The sequence below is a fragment of the Gopherus evgoodei genome, chromosome 11 (genome assembly GCF_007399415.2).
Source record: "Gopherus evgoodei ecotype Sinaloan lineage chromosome 11, rGopEvg1_v1.p, whole genome shotgun sequence".
Classification (NCBI taxonomy): Eukaryota; Metazoa; Chordata; order Testudines; family Testudinidae; genus Gopherus; species Gopherus evgoodei.
This window is the reverse complement of record NC_044332.1, coordinates 68,002,256-68,022,346: the sequence shown is the minus strand read 5'-3', so window position 1 is coordinate 68,022,346 and position 20,091 is coordinate 68,002,256. Positions and strand designations below refer to the sequence as shown.

At 38.0% G+C, this 20,091-nt stretch overlaps 1 protein-coding gene across 3 annotated transcripts in view; it reads right to left on the bottom strand.

Annotated features, from left to right (window-relative positions):
• The window catches only part of ZNF148 (zinc finger protein 148), a 45,171-nt gene that overhangs the window by 7,893 nt on the left and 17,187 nt on the right, over positions 1 to 20,091 (bottom strand). Inside the window, exons 2-7 of one of the 3 annotated variants that reach the window (XM_030580953.1) lie at positions 15,508 to 15,681; positions 14,782 to 15,127; positions 13,244 to 13,369; positions 8,177 to 8,300; positions 7,445 to 7,528; positions 101 to 219 (exon numbers count right to left, since the gene is read on the bottom strand). In XM_030580953.1, the coding sequence (XP_030436813.1) occupies positions 101 to 219; positions 7,445 to 7,528; positions 8,177 to 8,300; positions 13,244 to 13,369; positions 14,782 to 15,111 (783 nt within the window). In that variant the 5' untranslated portion in view covers positions 15,112 to 15,127; positions 15,508 to 15,681. Of the gene's footprint in view, positions 1 to 100; positions 220 to 1,465; positions 3,885 to 7,444; positions 7,529 to 8,176; positions 8,301 to 13,243; positions 13,370 to 14,781; positions 15,128 to 15,507; positions 15,682 to 20,091 lie in introns of those variants that run through there. The other 2 variants (XM_030580952.1, XM_030580954.1) reach the window with 2 other exon arrangements.

The following is a 20,091-nucleotide window of genomic DNA, read 5'->3' as shown; positions in this document are numbered from 1 at the left end:
TTCAAAATTTAGAGAAAGTCTTACATGTATTACTTTAGAATCAGGTTTGTTATTTCAGTTTTTAAAAAATGATGTGAATTATTTTAATTAACCATCTTACCTGCAAACAATATTCACACTGGTAAGGCTTCTCTCCACTATGAGTTCTCTTGTGCCTTTCCATATGATACTTCTGTATGAACCTCATACCACATTCATCACAGCGAAATGGTTTTTCACCTAAAAACAGTCATTATATTAAAATATAATTTAAACAAAATAAAAACAGAAAAACAGAGTTATTCCATATGGTAACCTTGGCAAATATTACTAGCCTCTACTGGAAGTAACGGAGAAGAGGATTTAATATGCTCCCATTGAAAAGGCAATCTGTGTTCGTTCATTTAAGTCTCAATTTTCCCTAGTACTCACTAATATGTCAAGAATACCATGAAGGAAAGCAAAAAGGGAATATTATACCAAGAAATTCTAATTAAAAAGGGGAAATTTTAAGTAACCTGTTTCTATTACCATCTCTTTTCCCTGCGTGCAGATATGTACTGTAAATCCATCAAAGGGTTACCAAAGATTGCATAGGATAGAAAAATATATTTCAAGATGAATTGTTGCCAAAAATACTTAGGACAATGAGAAGACTGTACTGATGACAAGGCCTAAATTCTTTCACCTTCCTTGCACAATTTGACTCCATTTTCTCAAAAAGAAATTAAAATTTTCAAGATGTCAGTGACTAAAAAAGTTTAAAATATCTGTGTTATTTTCTATAGTTCTCCCTCTTCTTTCTCTCCATATCTGTATGAAAAGCTGAAATAATGGCCCTGAACAATTTAAGCATTTTGGTTTGATTTCTAGAATAGTTCCAATAAGTAAAAGGCATGTTCGCTTTACCTTTTCTTTATGTAATTAAATAAAAAAACAACAAATCTCTATAGTTAAAGTCATTCTGGCAAATGAAAATGGAAGTCTTGCCCTTTGTCACATTATTCATTTGTTCAGACAGCATATTCTGAATACTACTTCCACTCCAGTGCTACCTATACCTCTCGCCTAATTTGTTCTTAATTAAAAATAAACAAAATTTACAAAGATCCATTCACATTATAAAGTAACTTAGATTAACTCTTTGTTTTAACTTTTGTCCTTTGCTATCTTCATTGTCTATGTTTGTCTGATGAAGCCTAACAAAAATCTACCTGTCTTTCAGAGTCTCTCTTTTACAGGAACTCACTGTTATTCAGTGGAATTCACCTGAAGAGCAAGACATCTCTTGCATTATAGATGTAATATTAAGGCTTCAAGACTGTATAATAAAGGCAAAAATCTTGTCTTTTTAATAACTGCAAAACAATCTCCAGAGCTATGGCACATTACTCTTTATGAATGAATGAATGAATGAATGAATGAATTACAAAAACAACAAGGAGTCCGGTGGCACCTTAAATAAATCTGTTAGTCTTTAAGGTGCCACCGGACTGCTTGTTGTTTTTGTGGATACAGACTAACACAGCAACCCCCCTCATACCTAATTAATTACACATATTCCCATATAAACTAATTTCTTAAAAGGAAAAAACTACTTTGATCCTGGTATTTGTCCAGGAAAAAAGTTCCATCTTTCATAATGAAAAGAGATGGGGGCAAAATTAAATTAAAAAAAAAAATAAATTAAACCAGTATCATCTTGGCCAATAGGATATTATATTACAGAGTGGATTCTCTATAGATGTAAATCTCTTCAGGAAATAGGAATTACAGTATCTAGACATAAATAATATAGAAGTCCTACCACTTCTTAATAACCACATCTAAGCCTCTGCATTTGGAATGTGGTTATCGTTTTGTTCTCCAGTGTCAAACTTATTTATTGTTGATGTGACGGATTGTTCTTTTTTCTGAATATTTATTATGCAATCTTGTGATTTAATGAGATAGAAAACAGGGATTCTGCTGACAGCATCTGCCAACATGGTTTTGGTCCTGGAAAATAACGCAATGTTTTTTTATTGCAGATAATACTGGCATCCTTCCTTTGTTTCTAGAAGTAAGGTTTAGATTGTTCCACTCTTTCCATCTGAAGTTATGTGACACAGTGTTATCTGTTCTCATTATTACCAAGTTATGAATTTATTGATATTCAGAGGTATATTTTCCACTCAATAGAGAGGAATTTAACCACATCCCAATACTAATGTAAATGAAGGTAGCATGGCTAAAGTCTCATATAAGACACTAAAATTTTATAGTACTGCAGTTTTAAGTCATTACAACTTAGAATTCCAAACAGATGATGCAGAATTAAAAAAACAACTGCATACATTCTATGTAACCCTTCTTCCAATATCCATGTAGTGAACAGATTCTGCATCTACTATAAGTAGCCAAACTACTGAAGTTTTTGTTTTAGTTATCTGTGTATTATTATTCTTCAATTATACAATTAGACACACCTACAATAAAACCATGGAAATCTGATTCACAGAAACTAGAAAAGACCTTTTTAGATCATCTTATTATCTCTCTTGGTGATCCCATCAGCTACCATGGTTTCATCTCTCACCTTTATGCAGATAGCTTCCAACGCCAGTGCATCTCCAGTGCTTCTCAGATACCTCCTCTTGGATGGCCTGATGCCATCTCAAATTTATTCTCTCAAAAACTGAACTTATCTTCCATCCTGAGCGCTCTTTGCTGTTCCTTCCCTCCAGGCTCACAAGCTCAGTATCGTCTTTGAGTTCTCTCTTCCTCCTTCCACATCTAGTCTCTTGCTAACCTTTGTTACTTCTTCCTTTTTAAATCTATCACCAAACTGGGTTTCTTCACTAACCACTTCCTCATAACGTGGTCATATCTTGTATTGAATATCATACATTTCTCCTCTCTGGACTTCTAGCTTTTTACCTCTCCAACTCCAGTCTACTTAGTTTAGCCATTATTAAAATTCTCTCTCTCTCTCTCCACTTTCACTGTAATCAGATCAGTACTTTCACACTTATTTATCTAGGTGTTTATACCACTTTTACCAAACTATTGTATTTTTGCCTAACCTTCTACCTGCTTCTTGAATCAAGTTCAAGAACTTCACCTTTACCTTCAAAGCCCTAAATATTTTGTCCCACCTATATTTCTGCTCTAGTTTTAAACTCCATATCACTCCCATAATTCCCTATCCTGCTTTCAATCCTCTTTCCTTGCTGTTTCCTTTTCCTGTTTCCTACCATTCCCAATTTTGTGCTATTATCACATTGTCCCTGCTTTTGGAATAACGTCCTGCTTCTTGTCTACCAAATGTCCTCCCAACTGTCATTTAAATCCCCCTTTAAAACCTAACTCTGGAATTGGCGCAAAGGTGGCTTTGCCTCCCACATTTTGGGCCTCCTCAGCCCAAATGTGAACAACACTAGAGAAAGCTCAAACTTATTTTAGCTTTAACATCCCTGTAGAAGTCATTCTGCCAGCCCGTAAAGGCTGGAGCATAGAGTGCTCTGTTCACACACCTCTCACCCCTAAGCATGCCCCAGGGGCTCCATAAATGGACCGTTGTAAAGCCTTTACACTGCTTTACTCTAACTGGGTACGCCCTCGGTAGGGTGAGATGGGGAAAATGCTGGTAGGTTACACTGCCAGTTATCTGTCCCCTTTACAACATTTGAAAAGTGTGAATGGGTCAGATCATAAGAGAGAATTTGGGGTCTTTGCGAGTATACACTAGTATTCTTTCAAATCTAAATATTATTTCTGTCTAGATCTTGACTGGAAAGACCAGGAATCTTGATTTGAGGAAACTGTTCCCAAATGAGCTGCTACATCTAGGAAGATGATATTATTCAGCAGAGTGGCATAATGTTCTTCCAGATAAGATTAAGAAATGCCTTGTGAAGGTGAGTCTGTGAAGTTAATACCACTGTTAACTCTGGTTTTAATCTTTGTAAGGATGAGTATGTTAGAAAAGTATAAAAAATGTATCAGAAAATTCTTCTATTCTTAAGATGATCTGATGCCTACTGTAAACCATTTTACATAGCTGAAATCTGAAGGTAGACGGTTTTTGGGAAAAGACTGCACACAGAAGGAAAGGAATAACTTAATTGGAACGTACAATATATTATGCAGGTTATTGATCTAAATCGTATAAAAGAAAAATCATCTCAGATGTTTTGGACATGTCTGTACTAGAAGTCTTAATATTAATTCTAAAATGTATTTATAAAGTGCAGCTACAAAGAGTAGTGAACAGGACGCTTAACAGTTATGCAAGCAAACGCCTAGGAAGAGCTTACAATCTAAACACAAAATTTAGACAAAAGAGCAGAAAAGGCAAGCAACATAAAAGCAGAGTGATTGAGCAATTATGTTTGGCAGACGTCTTCTTAGTCCCAAGACTGTTTTATCTATTTTTTGAGGTAGACTTTTTTGTAAAATTCTATCCAATGTTTGAACCAGGACACATTACGTGAACTGATAAGATCATTAAGACACAATCTTCCTCTCTTAAACTAGGGAAATGTCTACTCAAAATGTGAAGTGAGCTGGATTAAAGAATTAGGATGCGAGACAAGAATGCAGAGGTAGGGAGCTGGTGCAGAAATCTCGATCAGTGAAAACAAAGCAGAAGAGATTTGAAGAAAGCCTATGGTGTTGTTCTCTTCAGGAGCCAGTGACCTAAGAACACCAAACTAGTAGTCTACTTACAATTTTCCCTCCTCCCACAAACTGAATGTTGATTCTCAGTATCATTAGCAACAAGCAGAATAATAAAAAATTACAACTAGCAGTTGATCTTTCTGGTTATCACCCTCTTCCCAAGTGTGGCTGTTTCTAGGTAACATGATTTTGTATTAATGCAACTTGTTAATTTCCTATACAGAATAAGGGCTGTTGATTGAGGACTTCCTACCTTCTTTGAACAGTATTTAATTTGAGGCAATAGTTCCAAGGACAGAAACCCTACCTACTGCTACTGGTTAGAGCACCTCTAAGTTCCCTGCTTTTACAAAGATATTAATGGGACTACTGTCTGTGTTAGTGTTGTCTTTGGCAAACTTAATACTGGGTAGTTGGAGAATGGATACAAATCTTAAAAAGGCAAAAAAAAATTCTGTTACTATTTAATCTTTTAAACACTGTACCAAAGGCAGAAACAATATAGGATCATTTCACTAGGAATAAAGGCAAATTAGACCTACTGCATTTGAGGGTTGGGAAATGAAGAAAACCAGAACTGTTTACAAAAGAGAAAGGGAGAGCTAGGCAGAAATACTTCCCGTGGATTCTCACTCTTTACAGACTATAAAGAATCTATGGCAGTACTGAAGTCGAAGTCCAAGGAAAATACCTTTTTTTTTTTTCAGAGTAAAATAATGGAAACAGTATTCACCTTCGAGTTATAGAAGGCAATCTTAAAATGTAAATTATTTGGAAGATCCCAGTATGCAACTGTTGAACAGCATACCGCAACACTAGACAACAATTTAGGACCAGTGGTGAAAAATACCATATCTAAATTAAAATACAGAAGGATTTTTAGGTATGTAGACTGTAAGGAGCCAAACTAAAATTGGGGCAGGACACCAAAATCCACAGATTATAAAGCCATAAAGGACCACTGTGATCATCTAGTCTGGCCTCCTGTATAACACAGGTCCAGAGGTTCCATCACTACATTTTCTATTTATTTACTAAATGAACTTTAGAAAACTTTTTAAAACAACCAAATAAGTTACTTCCTTTTTTTCAAATAAGCCATATAAATATAATAATCACAGCTCACTGGGACTTATTAAGATTGTAAGGCAGCCCCTACTGACTGCATGCTCAGTAAAGCAGAGAATTACCCCAGTGGAGATTGTCCTAAACACTCATTTAACTGTCATCTGGGAAACACCAGTGTTCTAATGGTTTAAACCAAATCCTCTATTCCAATTCCAACAGAAAATTACCAAACTATGCAAGTCAGTAGGAGGCTGAGGAGAGGGGGAAAATATTTTTCCAAAAGTTCAGCAAACAGTAAGGTTAATTTGTTAAGACTGCAGTGTTTTTCTCTTATACACAGAAGAGTAACACACCTATGCAAGAGTTGGCATAAAACAAACCAACCAACACTAAAAGCAACATAGTAGCTTTCTCTATAGGGCTGGAAATGTTGAATTTCAAAAATACTGTACTGGTGACATTTATATAATGTTTGTACTCAGCTGTTAATTGGATACATTGCCCAGTCTCATTTTCAAAGCTATGTACAGGGAATAATCTGCAGAAAAAATGATTCTGCAAAACGTGACAACATTTAAACCCCTTTCCTGCTTTCTTTTTTCTTTTTCTTTTTTTTGGGTGTGATCCATTCTTGACAAGAATAATATCTACAGAGAGTGAAGGCAGCAGTTTCTCCAGAATGAAGTTCACCAATTCAGCGCCAGAGGAAAAACTAGGAATAGAACAAAGCCATTGGACAGAAAAAGAATGCAGGACTTTTCTGTGGCTGACTGGCCAAAGGAAACCTACTAAGTCTGGATTCATGGCAACATAAGACACAGAAATCCCATTAACAACAGGATATTTGTGCATGTAACTCTCTGTACACTGCTCAAAAATTCATTTTGCAGAGTTTTTAACTTTCTCAACTTTCATACGCACACCTTCACATTAGTACCGTTCATATCCATTTAAATGCTACAGCCAAGAAACACTGTGCACATTCACCAGCTCTGCTTTTCTGTAAAAGAGGCTGAGAAATTGGCATCCAGTCCAAAAGGACAATATCACAAAATATTTACAGAGGGATTGAAAGGCCATGCACCAAAATGCCAAAAACCCAATAAAGCCAAACCTGTTAGAGAATGTGGTTCTGCACATTGCAATAAGACAAAAATAAACAAATGCGCATAAACTAACTCTCATTTGTTTTAAAATTTGGGCCTTATTTGACCTATTTTTTATATATATACATATAAAATATTTTAAAATATATTAGAATAATTCTGCATTAAAACTTTTAAAATAGAGTGAAAAGTAATGCTGATGGTAATACCTCGAGGGTTAGGCATTTTGGCCATTACAGTCCTGATAGTTTTCCTTTAATTCAATAGGAAATAAGAAATCTTCTAAGCTATGAAGACCCCAGTGAAAAAGTCAGTTTTATATGACAAAAGAGAAGACTGAAAAAAATCATGGGTTGTTAAACAAACTTTATGATTTGCCACTGTGGGGCTATTTTAAGAAGAATACTTAATTCCCACCTTTGCTCACTACAGTTTACACTCACTTTGCAGCCAAAGGAAAGAGAAGCAAGGCTAAAGCACAGAACTAAGTGTTTTGTATCATATATGTTAAAATCAAAACAAACTCCAACAGGATATTAAGCTGCACACTTATTATTGAAAACCTGGCCTGATTTGGGAAACAGTTCTTTAAGCACGCCAAAAAAAAATACTCAAGGCACTATACTCACCAGTATGAATCTTCTCATGTCTCTGTAGCAGGTACTTCTGTATGAAACGCATGTCGCATTGACTGCACTGAAATGGTTTTTCACCTTGAACAATATAATTCCACATCCATAAGTTAATAACTACAAACTGTTGTTTCTGATGTTTACTTTGAGGAATAAAATAGTTGTCTATAAGAAACCAGCATCTGAGCGAATTCCAAAATAGTCTAATACCAAAAAATTTATCCCTACTAACTATATGGACTTCAAAATTCTCCCCATGAGTCACATTAACACAAACATGGAGGAGTTGAAGCTGAAATGGCTGTAATTTCCTCAAGAACAAAATCAATCATGATGCTGTGATAAGTCTGCACTTTGGGTTCGGGCAAGCTATTATAATGGTAAGTACCTTTTTCATCTCTCCAAACCAGAGATACCTCATCAGGCAGATAAGCATCTAGAGCACATTTTACGAAGGGGTTAATTTTGGCACTTAGGCTACAGGTCAACCCATTACTTTCTGATAAAGAAAGAAAAGAAATCTTGCAAACAGTTATTTCCTCAGTTTAATGAACATATGTTGATTTTTTTTCTGGTATTCTTTTGACACTTTGGTGCATGGAATCACTAAGCTTAGATGCCAAGTAACCTACAATCTTAGAACTGAAATTCGCATAGAGCTGAAAACACTTTTACTGTGAGTAAACAGATCTTTATATAGTAGAGAAGACAAGTGAAGTTAAGCAGTACCTGTATGAATGAAGACATGTCTCTGTAAATGGTAGTTGGTTCTAAAGGCAGCATTGCAATGCTCACAAACATGAGATTTGGGGGTTTTCAGACCAAGTGATCCATCCTCATTTATTGTAAGGATCTATTTTAAAAAAAGTAAAATTTGTTCTCACACTACCCACTAAATATGTTTTATTAACTACAAATCAAAACATAAAATAACTTTGTAATGCAGAAAACTCAAATATTTCACATAAAAACAGTGCTAACTTCTATAAATCTACACCGACAGGATTTTGGTTTTACATTTGCAGCAACTGCCTGTTCCAAACTTGTGTATCATCAGGTGTCAAGAGATATTTCCACCTGCTGGAGACAAAAGCAATTGATGGAAAACCAGCTTACAGCTTCTCTATTCAGAGTGGAGTCACTTTAAATGTCAGTGTTTACTTTCTCCATCTGTTGGGAAGGAGGTAAAGTAACCAAATCATCTTTGGCACAGAACCATGGATCATCATATTTTAAAGGATAAGTGGAATGCTGTATGATCTTTGTGGAAATAAAGCAAAAATGTAGGATTGTCAAGATGTATAAAAGCTTATCCCTGAGTAACCACATAACCTGTCTGCTACTGCACATCATAGCTAAAAATAAGACTGGACTAATAAAACTGTACCCCTGTCCAGCTACATATAAAAAGTCAATACAGAAGTATCAAAGTAACTCTTTAATTGTTTAGTTATTTTCCCTTATATTCCCTTAGCCTGGCTTTCTAATTCTTTGATATATTGTCATGGTACAGTACTTAGCAGGCTTTTATATCACTTCTATATGCTAACTGGCTACAAGACAATCTCTCCCAATATTCTGTAATGTGGAGATGATAAAAAAACAAAAACAAAAACAAAAGAAATCCACTTTGGACCCCTCCTAACTTGTTCATCTTACAGAGCCCTTCCTTACTTAGTGTATCCCTTGAGAAGATCTCCCTGCCAAATTCAGCTTTCTACTTTCAATAATTTTGATGACCATAGCAGATTTTTTTTCAAGTTGCAAGAATTTTTTAAAAACTAGGGAAAGTTCATTTCCACACCCCATTTGATATAGCTCAGTACAGTTTTGTTCAAACTTGCCCCAAAATAACAGCACTGGGAAGAGACCAGCAGGAAAATGGAAGCCCAACAAATGAAATTTTCAGAAAGTTTTAGGTGACCGAAACACTGTTATAATAATGTGTTGTAACAGAATAATATCAAATAAATAGTGATTTGCTCTCTAACTATAAACCAAGGAGGAAAGCATGCTGGCACTCTAAACAGCCAGCATATTTTAACACAGCAAGCAAAAGAGTCATTCCATTGCTCTGCAATTGTTGATAAACTCAGTATCAAATGTTATTATAGGACCTACTTTGAAAAATGTTCTAATTTTATCTGCTCATCTTGCAACAGAACCTCACAGACAGTTTAAACTCTGATCTAGCATACACACTTGAAACCAATGGGATTACACATATGTTTATCAATAAGCACATTCATATGTTTGCAGGGGCCTTACAGACCTGTGAAGTCCAATGCTTATAAAATTATGTTCTGTAACAATATGCTACTACTTAAATGGACACTGTCAGGTATAAAAGTATATTTTATAAAACAATTAAATTTTATCACATGCATTATGTATATTATTGACATTTTAAAGTAACTGCTGAAAACAGAAAAAAATATTTCATATTCCTCCATTTTCCTTCTAAACTCTGGAATCTTAATTGGCTGCATTGTAGCTCCCCTTAAATGAAGAAAATCAGTTTTGCCAATGCGGTTTCACCAAAATGTAGTCCAAAAAATAATGGGGGTAAAAATGAATAAAAACTAGATTTTTCAAGTAGTCAATTAATAAAAGGAAAATAGTACTAAAAATATTTCAATGTATTAAGTGACCTCCACACTAAAAACCCAGATGTTGGATTGACAGCAGATCAAGACCAATATACTAGGATTATGCCATGCCAATCCTTCTGCTCTTCCTGCCCTTCCTATTCTTATGAGCCAATAAAAGATTGATACAAAACCTGCTCAAGGATTTTCCTCAATCTTTTTCAAACTTCTTCATCTTAAAAGAATGGAGCAGGCAGACAGGGAGTTAGAGGAAGGAAGCATACATGAATGCCCATGAAACCTTCTGTAAGAGGGACACCAACCTCTCCCACCAAGCAATACTCCCACAGATGTGGTCTCTGAGGAGAAAGGGTGAGGCATTCAAGCTGGATCCCCCTCATTATAAAAGAGAGAGGTGTGCTGCCATCAGGGACCCAAGAGCTTGGAACTTGCTCCCAAACTCTGTCTTAAATATTTATAATCTGTCAGCTCTTCAGGCATGCCACAAAAGCCATCTATCTAAGATGATTTGTGGGGGAGGTTATGGGATAGGTAACCCTGGGAAAAATGAAAAGACTTGTTTTCTTTCAAAAGGTGTTTAGTTTTGTTTTTTCCAGGGGAGGAGGGGAGTAGAGAGGGCAGAGGAGATTTGCTGCTTTAATTTATTTGCTGGCTGGGCTGTTTCCTGAATACACTTATTTTTATGCTATTCTGTGGTCTTCTTCATGGGACTGTGATTTTACTTAATTGCTACAGCACCTGTGTGCTTTATTTTAATTTTTGCATAAATCCAAATAAAATAAATGATTATCTTGGGTTTTAATAGAAGAGGGCAAAACGTTGCTACAGCCGCAACAAAACATTGCTATAGCTGATCCTGTTTTTGTCTTAACAAAAACGTGCCCCTTTGATGTAGGAAAATCTAAGTTCCCAGACTGTCACAGGGCAATATCGTCCTACAGGACCCTCTCGTGGCACTGCAAGCACTCCCTGCCTCAGTTTCTCCTCCCCAGGATTGTCTGTGTCTCCTGGGGTTCATGTGGCTCAGCCATCTGGCTGGATCACTCTAAGTTCAATCCCTCTTCAGGTAACAAGCTATGAGGAAGGAGAAAGCATTTATGCTGGTCTACATCTCCCAGCTCATGCCCAGTTGGCTGGATGACAAGAGAGCCTGGCCCCACCCTCTCCAAGACTCCCAGCCCTTAAAGACAGTGATGGAATTTCTCTGCAAGCACTACTTACTCCTGGAACCACTTCCTCTCTATCAATATCTCTTAGGACAGTTCTTATATTATATATATAGGACCATTCAAAATCTTAAAAGGCCATGCCATCTGGCAGAGTGGGCTGACCCCTATGTGCCACTACATTTGAAGGGCAGGCTACCCAGTGACACAGGCAGACAGTTGCATTGCTAAATCTTTCTTGACAGTAGATCTGGAAAACAAATTCTCAAAATAATGCATAATAGTTATCATGAGAACTTCTAACACAAATAAGACTACTACTCGTAAGGGAATTCTGTGCAAAAAATTAAAAATTCTGCAAAATTCTGCATATTTTGTTAAAATAACTCAATATACTCACACTATTTTCAATTATTTGCTGACAATTATTTTGAAATAATTTATCAAAATAATTGAAAATTGTGAGATTATATTGTTATTGTGTTACTGTGCTATTTTGCCAAATAAAATTATGCAGAATTTTAAATTTTTTTTTTGGCACCGAATTTTTAAATTTTGGTGCAGAATTCCCTCAAGAGTACCAGGGTTCTGTGTGGCACAATTTGGTGCAGGCAGCTCAGTGGGGGGTCCAGGAGAGATCTGGATGCACAGGGACTTGTGGGGTTCTGGGTGCAGGGGGAATAGGACTCAGCAGGGGAGTCCAGGTGAAGGCAGTTTGGGCTCAACAGGGGGTCTGGGGGAGTGGGGCTTGGTGGGGTGGTGATCAGGGTGCAGCTGTTTGGGGCTCAGTGGGGTGGGGGTCCAATTCTGAGGCGTTCCTGATGCAGGGGGTAAGGCTCAGCAGGAAGGAGGTTCGGGGGGCTCGGTTGGGGGTGGGGGTTCTGGGTGCAGGAGGCTCCTGATGCATGGGGAGAGTGGGATGAGGATCGGCAGCAGGGATTTTGGCGCGGGGGGGTCCAGATGCACGGGGTTGGGCAGACAGGGGGAGCAGCACCCCATACAGTAGCTGATGAGTGATGGGACCAGGAAGCGGGAGAAGAGGGTCACTGTAGGGGGAGCTGCTTCCTGTCCACGCAACTCCCATGCATCTGGACACCCGCCCCTGCTGTGCCTCACCCCCTGCACTAAGCCCCTCCCTCCAACCCTCCGCCTGCAGTGCAGAGCTTCCTAGAGCTGGGGAAGTTTCTAGGGTTGATCTGACGCAGTGCTGGCTGCTCCAGGCAGGGGAGGGGGAAACTCTGTCTCTGTCGTCCTCCCTCCTCCCTCCCATGCCCAGCCGGGACTAACATCCTGGGGCAGACAGGGCATCCCCAGACATGCCCCCCACTCACTCTGGTGACTCTCCTCTCTCCTGACTGCCCAAACAGACCCTGCTGGAGAGGGGTGAGCGAGCACTAGTGCAGCTTTTCTTTGATTCCTCACAGAAATCATTTTTCTGTGGAAAAGCAAAGAGAATCTGCACAGGGACATATTTCTGCATGTATGCAGCAGCGCAGAATTCCCCCAAGAGTAGAATATATACAAAGACACTTAAATTTCAGGAATGTTCTCTACCAGCAAGTTATTTTACTAAATTTATGAATGAAAACTTCTTAAAATTTTTGAAAACTTATTTTAAATTTGTTTTTAAACTGTTCTCAATGCATAAGGCACACAATAATTCTCAGGCTCATAGAAAGGTACAACTATTATTAGATGAACATAGTGCAATGATTTATAACTTGTCCACAAATCTACTGACTCATAATTTAAAAAAATATATATTTGGAAAGGGAACTGCCTGGAGAGACAGATGTTAAAGTATGTCAAAGGTTCATGTTGCTAAAAGGAGTTCAAAGAAACACACTATGAATGCCTTATATCACAGTCTTCTCTGGATTCTGGAAAGCTCCAAAGCTGCATCTTTACTGTGCGAATAAACAACTTCCGACATAACTACTTCAAATTCTAATGAAATCAGTCAAAGTCATAGTAAATCTACAGGTTCTTTTCAAGCCTGGTTTTTACAAAATCCACCTTACCTTTGCTGGTGAACGCTGTTTTCTTTTCTTCTTTTTCTGCAAATCTACTGGCTCTCGTATTTGTTTTTTGTCTCTCTTCTGTTGTTCAGATGCATCAGTAAAAGTAATTTCTTGCTTTACACTGATCTGTTAAGATACAAAGTGCCAGTTTCAGGTGAGGTTCTCATTACAAAAAAGCGATTTTTCATTTTCAGATGACAAACAGCTGAAACAAAGGCTAAGATTTTTTCTGAAGGGATTGTCCCATGGTTTCATTCCTTCAGAAATTTAACAAAAAGGGAGTAATCAATATCTTAAATGCAGAAAGGAAATAATTCTCTATAGATTTACAGTTTGCTGTACCTCTTCAGTCATCCCAAAAGATTTAGGCTTTTCTTTCTGACCTGTAGTATTTCCTTGTGACTCCTAGTGTATATCAAAATCTCTCATATGTGCATATAATCACTCTTCCATTTGTTTCATACCTATATTACTTTGGCCTGTCGTATTGTCAATGCCAGGATTTAACAGAAACAGATTAATTTACTACATATTTGAGCTTAAAAAATTTAAAAATCCCAAAATACAGAGAATGAACTTTTCCCCCAGTAATACTTCTTGATCTAATGTCAACTTTATTAAAGATCATATTCTTAAATGTTCCTGGTATATTTTCTAAACGGCCCAACAATCTCTGAACTTCAGTTAAAAGGAAAGCCCTTTCATTGTACAGTGTTTTAACAAAACTCCAGTTGAAAAAGACTATTCTTTCTTTTTACACCTACATAACTCATCTTTTTTAATCAATGACATTTCAGTAAACACCCAAACTTTACAGTAATAATGCATTATTTTGAAATGGAAGCCATTTTTATTCTCCCTGTGGTGGATGGAAGACACTTTCTATTAAATATCAAGGAGGACATATATGGGCATCTACAAAGTGTTATACGTTTGACCTGCAGCATGAATGCAAGCAACAGCTATCAGATGCTAAAATTCTATATGAGATATACTTTAAAAACATGTACAGAAATGCTTCAAGATGGCAAAAAAAAATGTGCTTTGCATAAAACAAATAAATCATCCAGGTCCTTTAAATAATATTACTTACCCTGGTTTATCTTTGCTCTTTAAAATTTATTATTGTGTATTTTTTAAGTGTTTAATGTTAACCAATCAATTCATATAGTAACAAAAATAATACAATTATCCATTTTTTATAAATAGATGCTTAATATAAAAATGAAATATAGCTGGGCGAAACTCACCTCAACTCAAATGACGTACAAAAGGTTGTAACGCACTTTTAATACCACACTTAAGCTCATGAAGCTTGGTTTAAATGATATATAGAGCCCTGTGTCGGCCCTCTAACTGAGATGAATTTCACCCAGTCAGCAGCTAAAGACATTTTCATAAACAGCATCTATTATTAATAAATATTTTTATAATCAAAATGCAAACAACTCATGAATGTATTCCTTACATAAGACAACAACATTACCAAACCATGCTTCCTAAATGAGTGTGCAATACTTCATGAAGAAAATGCTTACAGGAACATTGACTGCGTACTGGAGCCCTTGAGGAAGTCTGTCTTGAGCCTCCAGCTCATCATCATTTTTTACCGTCTCCTCATGGACCATGAGTTCATCATGTGAAATCATCTCTTGCTGTCGAAGCTCACTTTCTTGTAACACTTCATCTGTTGTAAGAATTTCTTGATGTGCCATAGTCCGGTCTTGAAGCACTGCTTCTTGCCGTTCCCCAGATATTGAAGATTGGTCAGACACTGCACCCATCCCTACCATTGCCCTGGATGACTGCATTTGGTCTATGCCACCACATTTAAGAAATAATCCTCCAAGTTTGTCTTCAATATTCATGCTTAAGTGCAATAGCCTACAAAAAAAAGTATAGCAAGTGAATATCTACAAATGGGGAAGTTATTTAAAAATTTACCTGACATTTAAAAAAAAAAGTTTTACAAAATAGTCAACAACACATGCCTTTCTTGTAAGTACTGTCCAGGATTTCAATACTTCATCTTCGTTGTAAGAAGCTAAAGGAGATCTCTCTTTCTCTCTCTCTCTCACACACACACGCTTTCAAATAGGTTGTAGTTGAGTTGTGGTTGTCTTTTGACTACCAATATAATGGGGTGAAACAGTAGTTATATGAATTGATAGCCAAAAGAAACTTAAATACATTCCTTACCCTTTAAAGGAAGCAAACTGCTTCCATTTTTAATTTTCTGCCTCTCTTCCCCATCCTCTGCCCACCATTTTTTGTGCCTGATCCCTCTCCTGAAGATGCCTCCTTTCACTGTGTTCTCTCTTCTCCACTTCCCTTTGTATGTGCTGTCTGTCTCTCCTGTCACCACTGCCCCAGGCTACCAGAACAGCTTTATCTTCACAAGGGAGAGGAAGGAGAATTTTTTGGCTCTTCTTGGGCTGCTGTTATTGCACGTGAAAGAAGGAAGAGGAGTAGTTAAACATACTTATAGGGGAGTGATCACCTCCACACCCACTCTGACACTAGAGCATGAGTCAGGGTGTATGGGCTTAGACACTGCCACCATTAATAGTGCAAAAACATAGTAGGAAATAGGCAGTAGTTCATCACGCTGAGGGGGAAGCTCAGCTCCACCTCAGTTAGGCTTTTAATTAGTTTCTGGGTCAGCTCTGTCCTTAACGTTCTAATCGCCCAATTAAATAGCCAAAGAAGCCAAACCATCTTGCCCAGCAGTACAGAAGGGCTATCATCTCCTAAGAATTACATTGTGATGCCCTACAGCCAATTTAACATCCTGCTACTCGCAAAGCATACATTCCATCCACAAACTTGTATCAAACAGATCAACATGTAATGTTTAAACTTCAGTTTTCAGTTTGAAAATAGAAAATGTCTCAAAAAACACTTGCAATGATTTGAGAAAAATAGTGAGGATTCTGGATTTATCCTAATTTCCAATGAAGATTTGTTCATTTCACAAACCCACTACACAATCTGGCATGAAGGGCAGACTTGCCTCAAGTGGGGCCTAGGAGCATTTGATGTTAGGAATGTGGTCCACTGACAGAACTGAGTGGTAAAGATTACACATTACTCATCTGCATTATATCTGATTCCAGACAGTACTATTGGTAGTCCTGATTCTTGTGAATATTCAATTCACGCAAATTAAAACAGAATTAAAAATGTAGCTAACATTACCATTCTCCAGCATTAATCTAGCCAAGACAGGAGAGGATCTGTGCCTGCCCTATCTCACAAGAGCAAGAATCTCTAACTCCTTGAATATGTCAGAGAGGTGACTGATTTTTGAGCTGTGCAGGATTGTCTAATATAATCCTCCCCCTTTTCAAGTTCAGCTGCTCAACAGCCAAGTCAAAAGAGTGAAGCATGTTGGATATTCAAGATAAAGTGGACCTTGTACCAGTAAACTTTCCACTGCTGGAAGTCCGAATGGATTGACTACTGATGTATTCACTCAGCTTGACCCTAAACATGTAAGGCACTGACATCGTTAAAAGATTTAATGATGTGGCTTCATTTGCTTTTTGGGAGACACTGAAACCCAAGCTTCTGCACACAAAAGGTCAAAGATATTTATAAATGAATAAAAAAGTAAAAAGGAATCAACAACCTTCAAAAATGTGGAAATATGAAAATGGAGGAATACATTTGAGACAAAAAAGTAAAGACTGATACTCCTCAAATCTACAACCTAACCTGTGAGGTAGCTGAAGAACAAGGCCTTTGATGAAACTAGAGAAGAGAAGACTCCAACACATTTGTGTGGAATTAATATTCCAGTGAGCAATACCATACAAAAAGGGCTTCCAGACCCTTTGTATTTTTCCAGAATAGATGTCCTCCTAGATTTCAACAAAAATGTTGAGAACTGTCATGTTAGAAGGGCTCGGTACGCAAGATTCCATAAGTGTGGATATCAATGATTCAGAGCCCACGTCCAGACTAACCCGCGGCATCGGCGGGTTAAAATCAATTGCTCGGGGATCGATATATCGCGTCTAGTCTGGACGCGATGTATCGATCCCCGAGCGCGCTTACATCGATTCCGGAACTCCATCAACCCGAACGGAGTTCCGGAATCGACACGAAGAGCCGCGGACATCGATGCCGTGCCGTCCAGATGGGTGAGTACCTCGATTTTAGAAATTCGACTTCAGCTACGTTATTCCCGTAGCTGAAGTTGCGTATCTAAAATCGATTTTAATACACTAGTCTGGACGTGGCCAGAGACAGATGTTCCTGCGAGATGCAGAAACAACAGTCTGTAGGGGCAGATTCGGGTGATGAGGATCAACAATCGTTTGTCTTCACTGAGGAAGGTAGCAAAGTCTCTCTGCAGGCCATCCCACGTGAAGAAGAAAGCAGTTGTCCAATCTTGCTGTTGTCAAGAGTCTGGAACAAAGTAAAAGTTCAGAACTTTCTTATTTGACAAAATTTGTAAACAAATCTATTTGCGGAAGGAAGCACATCTGCGTCAGGTAAATGAAGGTGTCCTAAATTTCCAATCTCGTGAGGAGAGTTCCTTCTAACTCTGCCAATCTGTTTGCCAGTTCAGTTTTGCTGGATCTCATATACAGCTAAAGAGAGAGGATTTTGAAACCTTCTTCTTTAACTTTCTGCTTCTAGGGCCATCCTGTCATCTTACAGTAGACCAATTACCACCTTCTATATACATAGTTCTAGCAGGGATTTTGTGAAGAAGTGATCTGACACTAGTGGAGTACCCAGAGCTAAAGGACAGTCCGTTGAATCTGTTCTGAAATAGTCTGCAGAAACAAAGTTCAAAATTTGGATCTACTGACTCTGGAATAACATTGAAGGAACATTATCTTATTAAGTTTCTGAGGCTCTTTCAAACAGTCTGAAGCCATCAAACAGAACTTGTATCAGACTGCCCCGCTAAGTGTGACAAGAGCCAATCTGAGGCACTAAGGACAATTTGAAAACTTGATCCTGCTAAACTTGCTAGTTTTTTTCTGATCAGACAGTATGTGCTTGGGAGGGATCTAATCAGAACAGACTACTGTCTCCAGGGATAGTTATACATCTCTACCCTGACATAACACTGTCCTCAGGAGCCAAAAAATCTTACCGTGTTATAGGTGAAACAGCGTTATATCGAACTTGCTTTGATCCGCCGGGTGCGCAGCTCCCCTCCCCCCCGCAAGCACTGCTTTACCGTGTTATATTCGAATTCGTATTATATCGGATGATGTTATATTAGGGTTGAGGTGTATAAGCAATTCTAAAGCCTTTCTTAAGCATCATCTTCAGGGCACTTCTCTTCAAGTGAAGGGACACCAACTCTTCAATGTTTAAAGCAGGGTTAGGTTATCTCATCTAAGTTAAAAAGTATTTCCAGTTGTCTGAATCACATATCACCAAAGAAGAGTTCACCCTTTTCAAGGGATGAAGTGCACCAGGAATGTCACCAATGATCTCAGAGAGAGAAACTGTAGTCCACAGAAATTTTTTTTGAGGTAACTGGGGTTTCATGGCAGTAGGGTGAAGTAGTAGTTCTCCATCAATGCTGCTGAAGGTTTTCTGGAGAGGACTTGCAACAATAGACCACAGTAATCCTAAAATGAGAGGGAGATGGTTGAAGGGGGCAGGATGATCTTAGGCCTCCACATGGGGGGATTTGGACTCAAAGAAGAAAAGTGAGAAGGGGACCCAAGTCTTTTAAGGAGAACTTTCTCATGTAGTACACTCCATGTTGGAGGGAAGAGGCTCAAATTCCCCATCCAAATGATAAAAAGACTGTAGAGATATAGAGATACCTTTGGCTTAGTAAGCCATGTGAATGGGAGGGAGTGAAAGCCCTGGCTTAAAGCTAGCTTCCTGGAAGGGGTGTGACCAAAGTCCTTTAAACATGTCTTACATGAGCGTGAAGGACTCCAAAGGTGAACAAGAGAAATTTTAATCTTTATCCCAGGTGTGGACTATGTGGAACCTCAATCACAGTATGTCCTACTTTTTTAAAAAAAATAATTATATAACTGGAGATATACCTATCTCCTAGAACTGGAAGGGACCTTAAAAGGTCATCGAGTCTAGACCCTTGCCTTCACTAACAGGACCAAGTACTGATTTTTGCCCCAGATTTATAAGTGGCCCCCTCAAGGATTGAACTCATAACCCTGGGTTTAGCAGGCCAATGCTCAAACCTATGAGCTATCATACTTCCCCCCATACTTAAGTAATCTTTTGCTGTGCTTTTGCTCCATGCACAGAAAAATCAGATGCACAATAAAAAATGGAGAATAAACTGGCTAGGCAGTAGTACTGCAGAAGAAGATCCAGGGGTTATAGTGGATCACAAATTGAATAAGAGTAAACGGTGTGATGCTGTTGCAAAAAAGGCAAATGCCACTCTGGGATGCAGTAACAGGAATGTTATATGTAAGACATGGGAGGTAATTGTTCTGCTCTATTTGGCACTGATGAGTCCTCAGCTGGAGTACTGTTTCCAGTTTTGGGTACCATACTTCAAGAAGGATATGAATAAACTGCAGAGAGTCCAAAGGAGAGCAACGACAATGATAAGAGGTTTAGAAAACAGGACCTATGAGGAAAGATTGAAAGCATTGGGCATGTTTAGTCTAGAGAAGAAAAAGCCAACGGAGAACATAATAGTCTTCAAATATGTAAAATATTGTTATAAAGCGGACAGTGATCATTTGTTTTCCCATGTTCACACAGAATAGGCCATGTAATCAGCTTAGTTTCCAGCAAGGGAGATTTAGGTTGGATATTAGGAAAAACTTAAACTATGAGGATAATTAAGTACTAAAACAGGTTACCGAGGGAGGCTGCAGATTCCCCAT